Here is a 10053-nt window from a genome sequence, read left to right as displayed (position 1 = left end):
CTCCATGTCCTTCTCCCTTGATCTCTGACAGGATCCCACCCCTGTCAGGGACCAACTACCTGAGCGAAGCTCAGCCAGCAACTAACTAACTTTCCCTACAGGTCACCAGTTTTACCAATGTGGGGAGTGACCTAATAAATAGGAGCAAGAGCTCCCCCTGGTGGCCTGGAGTGTGAAATGTGCTGCATGTTTGTGATACCTGGATGCAGTTATCCTTCTTTGCCTCCAAACGTAACATCACTCTCCCCTAGAGGAAAATGACATTACTGCAACGACCAGGACCCTGGGGTGCTGCATATATCTGACACGTGCGCCAGAAAGTCCAGTCTGCGGCACGTAGAGTGAACTATAATTCATGCCAATTATTGTAAGTTTGTTTGCTCTTCCCAATAAATCACACCCTCAATTCATCATATTGCACATTTGAGGCACGACTGGATCTACGGTTGTTGCCTATGATTCCGCTAATTTGAGGCACGGCTGTAGGAAATGTTTGCAGAAGTAAATTCCCCCATGCCCCCTCCCAGACATAAGTGCAGATCATTACTGCAGGAGGCTCAGGTGAGGTCACTGCCAGCAGGCTTGGTGCAGAGGAGGGTGAGTGACTATCACTTCATCTATATCATTATGGGCACTGTCTGATTATAATGTGTGCCCATTCCCTGCACCCACTGCGAGGAGCATTATAAAGGGGGTGGTAAAACTTATGCAAAGAACAATAAACTTGCACTGATTTATGAGGGTAATGAAAAAAATAAGGGATTAGAAGCTACCATATAACTAGCTAGCCAGAAATGGCTGATATCAGATAGTAATATTGTACTCACCTGTCCAATAGTCATCTCTTCCCAGTAATGGCTGATAACAGGGATCAATAGATTGTACTCACCTGTCCTACAGTCCCCTCTCCCCAGTAATGGCTGATAACAGGGAGTAATAGATTGAAGTCACCTGTCCTACAGTCACCTCTCCCCAGTAATGGCTGATAACAGGGAGTAATAGATTGTACTCACCTGTCCTACAGTCCCCTCTCCCCAGTAATGGCTGATAACAGGGAGTAATAGATTGAAGTCACCTGTCCTATAGTTACCCTCTCCCAAGCCTGATTTGGCTGATACCAGGGAACACTAGTTCACCTGCAATAGTTAAGCTGGGCTTTGTTTTTTTGCACCTCAACTATTACTGTAGTTACTTTATGTCACCAGAGTCTGGGGTCCGCCATTAATAGAAGCTCCATTTCTGTAACCTTCCATAAATGGTTGTTTTTGGACATATTTGCATAGGTCCGTTCTGACAGTCCCATGTAAAATGGGGTGGTTAGGAAGTACAAAGAATACGTAAGCCCTCATGAGCAATGGAAGTTGTTACATGAGACTGTATTTCTCCCCAATTGTGACTATATTTGGGGCTTCTTTGTATACCCCTCCATAATTAATGGGATCCAATGCTCACTACCATAGAGGGCCATGGAGTTCAATGAGGCAAACGAGTCCAAAATATGAAATTGTGGCCTCCAAGGTTTCTACGTTTTTGTTGTGCAGCTTATGCCTGATTCTAGTAGTGAGCGTGTACAATAAATAATCACAGCTGGTACCAGAACCCGAGGCACTTGGAAAAGTGCTGGGACCCACTATGCCCATGTTGTGACACCTTTCCCCTATTCCAACCTCTTAAATACATTGGTCTTAAAGGGTCACTGTCACCTGAATTTGGAGGGAACAATCTTCAGCCATGGAGGCGGGGTTTTTGGGTGTTTGATTCACCTTTTCCTTACCCGCTGGCTGCATGCTGGCTGCAATATTGGATTGAAGTTCATTCTCTGTCCTCCATAGTACACGCCTGCGCAAGGCAGGCGGGTAAGGAAAAAGTGAATCAAACACCCAAAAAACCCGCCTCCATGGCTGAAGATTGTTCCCTCCAAATTCAGGTGGCATTGTCCCTTTAACTGTTGACAGCAGTAACCTGCTGAGATCAGAGCCATCACCGCAGTTATAGGAGATGGTAATTTCACTGCAAGGTTACCGTACTGCAGTAAATTGTACATGTAATTAAAGTTATGTCCCCTATTGAGACCAATAGAAGATGCGCAAAAAAATACATATTTGAAAAAAATATATAACAACTCAGATCACCCACCTTTTTAAAAACTTACCAAATAAGTGTTTTGTTTTGTTTTTTATTGCTGCTTGCAAAACGGTTCAAACTATTAAAATTTTAGTCTTTATCCCATCGTATGAACTCCAAAATAAAAAAAGAATTAAAAAAACATAGGCCGAAGTGGCAGAATAGCTGTAAGGCTGCGTTCACATGTTGTGTTTTTGCAGCGTTCTTTTTTAAATACTTTTTATATGAAAATTTAGCTGCATTTCACAGTACCAGCAAAGTCTATGAGTTTCCAGAAACCTCATGCACACACCTTGTTTTTTTTTTTTTTTCTCTAACTTTGAAAGAGCTTGTTTTTTTTTTTTGCAAAATGCAGCATGTCACTTCTTTCAGCGTTTTTGCAGTGTTTTTCACCCATTGAAAAAAAAGTTTAATTAGATTTTTTTAAGCAGCAAACTTTATCGGTATGCACAAGAGACAAATGTACCAATGCAAAAATGCAGTAAAAAAGCAAACGCCAAAAACGAAGCAAAATCTAAGCAACAAAAAGAAAGGAAAAAAACGCAATGTGTGAACATAAGCTTATTTAGTTTTATGTAGTCTCTTTGTTTCCCAAAGGAATGAAATAAAAAGAGATCAGAAAGTCACGTGGACCCCACAATGGTGATGAAAAGACTGCAGCTTGTACTGCAAATGAAAAAAAAGGCCCGATACAAGACCGAAAAAATAACAACAGTTTGAGCTCTTGTTGTTCAAGAGGGTGAAAAATCTGAAGGGAAGAGGGGGCACTGGGACCTTGGAAACAACCCTGTATACTGCGTACATACACTCATTGCTATGTTTGCCATCTGTGTTCTCCGGGGTTGTAATGCGGGGGCCATATTGTACCTCCATGTCCCTCTGATTTCAGACATTAGCTGATTGGAAATGGGATACACAGGTGCAGTGCTCGTTACTGTGTGTCAGGGCATACACCTCGTCTATTGGACATGACCAGAACGTATTTCTGGATCTAAACAATGGCGGTGTCGATGGGGTGTGTGGTGTTTTAGGGTATGTGCACACGCTGCGGATTTTGCTGCAGATCCGCAGCGGATTTGACGCTGCGAATCCGCAGCAGTTTTCCCTAAGTTTACAGTACCATGTAAACCTATGGGGAAAAAAACCGCTGTGCACATGCTGCGGAAAAATCCGCGCAGAAAACGCTGCGGATTATTTTCCGCAGCATGTCCATTCTTTGCGCGGATTCCACAGTGGTTTTACAACTGCACCTATAGGAAACTGCAGTTGAAAATCCGCAGTGGAATCCGCAGAAGAAAGCGCAATAAAATCCGCAGTGAAAACCGCAGTGGTTTTGCACTGCGGATTTTCCAAATCCGCTGCGGAAAAATCCACAGCAAAATCCGTAGTGTGGGCACATACCCTTACTCTGACTTGTCACACTTTACAACGTCTTTCTGCAATAGAAACCATGTGGCCGAACTCTGAGGAAATGGGCTGATTGACTCTTATTGGCCATAAGGAGCTGCACTTTACTGGAGCTTTGGTGACATGTTGCTGGTTTTTGTCAAAAATGATAGCAAATAGAAGCACGGTGTGTTTACACAGAGCACTGCTGTGCGGCGCACGGTTTGTGTTTTGGCAGCACACTTTTTACCAGTCAAACATGGTGAATTCTAGAAATAACAGGGATATATATACTGTAATATCTATTTACAGGCCCCATTGCAGGATGTTACCCATAGCAACCAATCAGATTGCGCCTTTCATTTTTCCAGTGCTGGTCAGAAAATAAAAGCTGTGCTATGATAGGTTGTTATGGGCAACTGCTCTACTCCCGGCCTGCACTAAATTATGTAGACCAGGCCCAGAGATGGATGGAGTTGTAGTACAGTTATAAATATAATGGGAGTTGTAGTCACCTGTTGTCTTTCTTTTCAACACTGCAGTGACAGGAGAACGTAAAACGTGTTGGAATATTCATTGACGACCATATCAACGTATTCCGTTGTTTCTAAAAGATCAAGTGGGTGTGGCTAAGTCACACGTCACACCGCTATATGTAGCCATGCTAGCAACAAGTCATTTATTAGCTATTGCATTAATATCAAATCAAAGCTGCCATTTTGTACGGTAATTCAAGGAAAACACCATCTAAAACATCCCAATGTTCCTAGTGATTCCTCAATGATCCCTCCTGATTGGCTTCCATCGTTGCTTCCCATTAATCACGAGACGCTATGGTCATATATATTTCTGAATATTTTTTAATTATTTTTTTATGGCATTTTAATATTACTCATAAAGTTATTGAGCAGAAAATAAATAAGTGATGATGACGTTCAGGTCAACGGATGCTTTAAAAAAAACATGTCACGTACACGTCAGTCTAAAGAGAAAGGGTTAACCTCTGTAGTACCAAGTTATGGAAAAATCTTCTCTGTAGGGATCACTGTGTAACCGTGTGTCATGGACAATCCCTTTAAATGTATTTTATCTATCAGACCCCCACCACCTATACCAAAATAAGCCAGGCATGTCACAGTCCAAAGATGGAACAATGGTGACCCATGAAATGAACCTTCATTTTGGCTTTTTCTGTAGAGACCATTCATTTAATTGACGACCCACGGAGCATACATGGCCGCCTCCTATTGCGTACTGGAATCAGGACTTGCTTGCTCTCAGTATTGGCGGTATATATATATAGATATATAGATATAGATATATATATATATATATATATATATATATCTCTATTTACATACGTAAGTGGTGGCCAGTAGCATCACTTTATATCTTTAAAAGAACACGTCATATTTTTAAAACCCAGGCATTATTTCTATGAAGTCTGTTCAGACTACAAAATGTCCACTATGATCGGAAAAGGATAATGGGATGATACTATTTCAGATTTTTGAGGGTCAAACTTTTCTGTTTGTTTGCTTGAACTCTACAGGAGCAGATTTACCCATTTACCCTAGAATTGAGTATTCCTTCTTTTATCTGAACTGTACAGGCTATAGTGACACACAAGAGGTTAACATAATGCAATTCTCTGTAGTTTATTTTTTGTGTGTGCATGTGTTTTGATTTTTTTTTTTTTGCTGGGAAAATCATATTTAATTATGTAATTTTTTTATTTTTTTTTTATAAATAGGTAGACAGGGTTGGGTTAATATACAAAGGACTATGTACAGGCAGAAGACCGTAAATCCTTATTTCTCAGAGGTAACATAAATCCATTCATGACTATCATGATTTTCAAATTATATTTGATATTCAGCCTGAGGTTCACTGGAAGGATTTTATTTTTGTGTATTTTTTTTTTTTTTTTTACGTAGATTGTGCCCTAACCCTAGACCTATGAACCATCAAGGCTGGATCTTCTAGTTCCTCATCGAGCCAAGAGTTATCCTTAAACGTGAACATATCTATGCTTATAGGGATAGCAGCAATGTATATAACATTAAATATATATATATAACTCCATAGTAATCGGGATCCTTGGGGGTGGTGCTAGATTTCGTTGGCTCATTTAAAACTTCTATCATCATTAAACTATTTCTTTTATCAATTCATTTTAAAAGTCAAATGTTAAATCACAGTGAATTTTTGGCCTCAAACAATTTGAGTAATATTTTTATACTTGGATGACCAACTGACTGTCGATATGCACCCTTGCCAAGGTGCCCAGGAGGGCCCTGTGATATTCTGCAACAGAGGAACTGGACAATTAGTGGGCATACCTCCCCCAACACTACAATTTCCAATAATTTACCTATTTTTTTTAGTAATAAGGACAATAAAGAGCATCACCCACCCCCACCCCTCTCCTTAAAAAAAGGGTGTGTATATATATATATATATATATATATATATATATATATATATATATTTTGGATTTGACCAATTCTAGGTCTGCTTGACAACTGACCGTGAAGGCAGCCATGTTTAAAGAACAGCAAAGCTGCCAGGATTGATTCAAGAGTTTAGTTTAATGGTGATATTTTTTAATTTTTGGGTTTGTTTGCTGTTGTTTTTTTTTTTTACTGCTCTTCCATCATGCTAAGTAAGCCGTTGATGTTAAATTTTTCAAAAGGAATTTCTGGATTCTGAGAAATAAGTTATCAAAATCGATCATATCACACACAGATTTTTTACATCTTCTCATAGTTTTTGAACTTTCCAAGTTTCAAAAGGTCACTTTTTTTTGCCTTAGTTTTCGTAGGGCTGTTCCACAGACAAGTCCGTATGTACAGTCCCATCGCTGATGAGGTCACCCGTTCTCTGGTGCATTGGTGAAGTCTATGACTTTGGCACCTGTTTGAGCTTCTATAGACCTCTTCACCGGGGCTGTGCCGACCTTGGTAGGACTCCTGTCAGAGGGGGCAAGGCCGGTGGGGGCTCAGCACCACCTTGAAGTCCGTGAATAAGGATTCGGGGGACCAAAGGTCTTTGTAAAGCTGGGGGAGGTGCAGTAGGACCTCTATAGAGGTAAAGTGCAGCACCTGGGTCCAGATTGGACACAAGGCTTTGCGGGTAGAAGTACGGAGAAGGGAACATTCTTTGAAGAGCAGAGTAATTTCCAGCTTCTGCTAGTAATTCCAGTCCAACTGCGGTCTGTCTCTTCCACTTTGTCCTGCATGAAAAAAAAACACAAAATAAGATTGGTTTTCCTAAAATATCAAGGCCCTTATTTCATTATATTTTTTAGGACAATCACATGAATTAAGGGACCGTAAGTTAGGTGAACAGATGACCCAGGAAGCTAATCAGTAGGGATGTGGGGGTTGGTTGGTGATAATTTGGATGAAGTTTCCCTTAAGGGTATGTGCACACATTGCGGATTTTGCTGCGGATCTGCAGCGGATTGGCCGCAGCGGATTTGCAGCAGTTTTCCATGAGTTTACAGTACCGTGTAAACCTATGGAAAACAAAATCCGCAGTGCACATGCTGCGTAAAAGCACGGAAGCGTAGCGTTGTTTATTCCGGAGCATGTCAATTCCTTGTGCGGATTACGCAGCGGTTTACACCTGCTCAATAATAGGAATCCGCAGGTGTAAAACCGCAGGTGGAATCCACAAAAAAATCGTGGTAAATCCGTTGTAACTCCACAGGAAATCTGCAGTGCGGATTACCTGTGGATTTACCAAAATCAGTCCGGAAAAATCCACACCACTTTCTGCAACGTGTGCACGTGGCAGAGTGTTTGACCCTAAAAATTACATTTTATATAACTTTCTCTAACCTCCTAGCATTAGTATTTGGTGAAAGGATAAAGTGACAGAACTATTCCATTTTTTCTTCTGTATGACTTTAATTGTACTCAGCTTTTTGCTATACATATACATATATGTATATATACACACACACACACACACACACACACACACACACACACACACACACACACACACACTAGTATTTTCATTTTTTTCTCTAACCTATTGCATTTTTTATTCTTTTTTTTTTTTTTTTTACTACGTAAAGTATGTAAAAGTTCTGGAAATTATTTTAGGTTAGCAGATTATAACTGTTGAATTTGATTATTAAAAAAAATACAACATAATTTTTGCTATTAATTTTTTTTTTCTGCAGGTATTTCCAGAAAAAAAAAATAAGTGCAGAAAAGTATCAGCATAGCTAGATAAAATAAATACAAAAAAAAAATAAAAACTGTAAATCTTATTGTTCAATAAAGATGGTTTAAAAAAAAATAATAATAGAAAAATGTAAAACAGATAATGTAAAAAAAATGTTTAAGGGACAGCTTCTACGACAGTGCAGTCCCCGTAGGACACCTCGCTAGGAATGTCAAAATCTATTGTATATACCGGTATTCTATAATTCAATTTCATAAGTTACGGAGTCTAACTCGCATCATCTCAGGTTCTGCCTTTATGCTTCCCTACTCCCCCCCCCCCCCTCCCCAAAAATAAATAAATAAATAAATAAAACTCTGATTTCCAGGGCTGAATTATTCATTAATCATAATTATAATAATTGTGTAATTACAGAAACGTCCTGTTAATTATTGATGCCTAAAGTAGAAATCGTTAATTTATTATTGATGTGTCAATGTGTTTATATACGGGTGTTTTTACTGATGCCAATAAAAAGATGTAAATGTAAACAAATAGAGTAAAATTTATTCTGGGTTTGAAAATATTAATTATATCTATTTATTTTATTTATTTATTTTTATTCCCCCGGATTTTTTTTATTTTTATTTTTTTATTTTTATAAAGTAAAAAGAAATAAAATTAAATTAAATTAAAAAGGAAAGTTAAGGAACACAAATTCTAGAACTAAAAACAAAAATACACAAAAGAACGAAGAACAAAAACGAACATAACCAGATAAAACTGCTAATCCTGTAAATAATATTATACACTTAAATAAAGCAAAGACTAATAGAAATAAGAGTAAAGAATATAATAAAAAAATTAAATATAATGTAAAAGCTAAGAAAGTATAAAGTTGGCAATATTTTTTATTACATAATTTGTAATCTTATTATCAGCTTTCTATTAGCTATTCATCTTCTCTGAGCACATGGATCAGTGACACGTATAAAGTTAGTATAATTTGTATAATTTCTATATGAAAAAAAAAAACACTGAAATATATATTTTTTTACCTTCTTTTTATACATTTTTCTGATTTGTGATTTTTTTCCTTTAGTACCAATTAAATAATAATAATAATAATAGAATATGATGAATTCTGTATATTTCTAATTGTGACTGTGAACATAGGGGAATCTGACTCTGTAACCTGAGCAATTAATTACAATCTATCAGCTCCAGCCCTGATTGTTATAAAAAAAAAATATGCCACCCCAGATATAGATAAATATGTGTGTATGCATAAGTGTACATGTGTGTGTGTGTGTGTATATATGTGTGTGTGTGTGTGTGTGTGTGTGTGTGTGTGTGTGTGTGTGTGTGTGTGTGTGTGTGTGTGTGTGTGTGTGTGTGTATATATATATGTATATATTTATACACACATTTCTGTACAGTAAAGGGAAGAAATGATATAATGCAGGGACAGTGCGACAAGTCAGGTGTCGGGTTGTGAGCACAAATGTTGCACAAGATAACAATTGCAATTATTTTTTCTATTATTACTTTGTGTTCACACCACATGATGGGTGACCAATAACTCTGCTACCTGCATGGGATAGCTGACACTTCATTGTTGATGTCCGATCTATGGGGGATTATTGGGGTGTAGCGCAGATCGGTGGGATGTCTGCGCCCTTTGCAGGCTATGGTGTGCGCTCGGGTTAGGATTTGGCGCTATTCTTGCGCCGACTACCGGCATCACTTTTGTAGTCGGGCACACACTGAGAGGCCTGATCTGTGTCCTGCTGCCTGTGCGATGTGACTTGCACCCAATAGCGGTCGCATGACTATCTTTGCACTGACCTGCGGTTCTGATACCAGGTCTTCACCTGGGTGTCGGTGAGGTTGAGTGAAGCCGCCAGCTCCATCCGGTCCTGCACGCTCAGGTATTTCTGCCTCTCGAAGCTGCGCTCCAGCTGCGCCAACTGGTGGTCGGTGAAGGCGGTGCGGGCTTTGCGGGGCTTCTTCAGCCGAACAGGGGGGCTCTCCCTGGAGCTGGAGATTTCCCGCTCTCCCTCCTCCTTTACTGCAACCATCAATCATCACAAATAAAAGCTGTTACTTACAATTATTAGTCACTAATAACTATAACAGTGGCACAATCGCTGCGACATTTAGCAAAACCATCGCAGCTCATTGTTTGTAAGCGCTTCTCTATATTAGCTGCGTTTTCTAGATGACCTACAGATTATATAATCTGTATGTTATACCTGATTTATAAAGTGCAGGTTATAAAAGTTCTGTGTTTTATAATTATATTGTCATAGATTCTAACACAATTGTATAGAATAGAAATAAACCCTGATAGAATGTATGAAG

The 10053-nt window shown here is 39.0% G+C and overlaps 1 protein-coding gene across 2 annotated transcripts in view; it reads right to left on the bottom strand.

Moving 5' to 3' along the window:
* Positions 1-6023: 6023 nt before the first annotated feature.
* The window catches only part of BARHL1 (BarH like homeobox 1), a 9189-nt gene continuing 5159 nt past the window's right edge, over positions 6024-10053 (bottom strand). For both annotated transcript variants that reach the window (XM_069755519.1, XM_069755520.1), the window contains exons 2-3: positions 9538-9760; positions 6024-6745 (exon numbers count right to left, since the gene is read on the bottom strand). In XM_069755519.1, coding sequence (XP_069611620.1) covers positions 6451-6745; positions 9538-9760 — 518 coding nt within the window. In that variant the 3' untranslated portion in view covers positions 6024-6450. The remainder of the gene's footprint in view (positions 6746-9537; positions 9761-10053) is intronic.

This window comes from Ranitomeya imitator, chromosome 2 (genome assembly GCF_032444005.1).
Source record: "Ranitomeya imitator isolate aRanImi1 chromosome 2, aRanImi1.pri, whole genome shotgun sequence".
NCBI classification, from domain to species: domain Eukaryota; kingdom Metazoa; phylum Chordata; class Amphibia; order Anura; family Dendrobatidae; genus Ranitomeya; species Ranitomeya imitator.
Note: the sequence above shows the minus strand (reverse complement) of the source record. Positions and strands in the feature narration are given on the sequence as shown.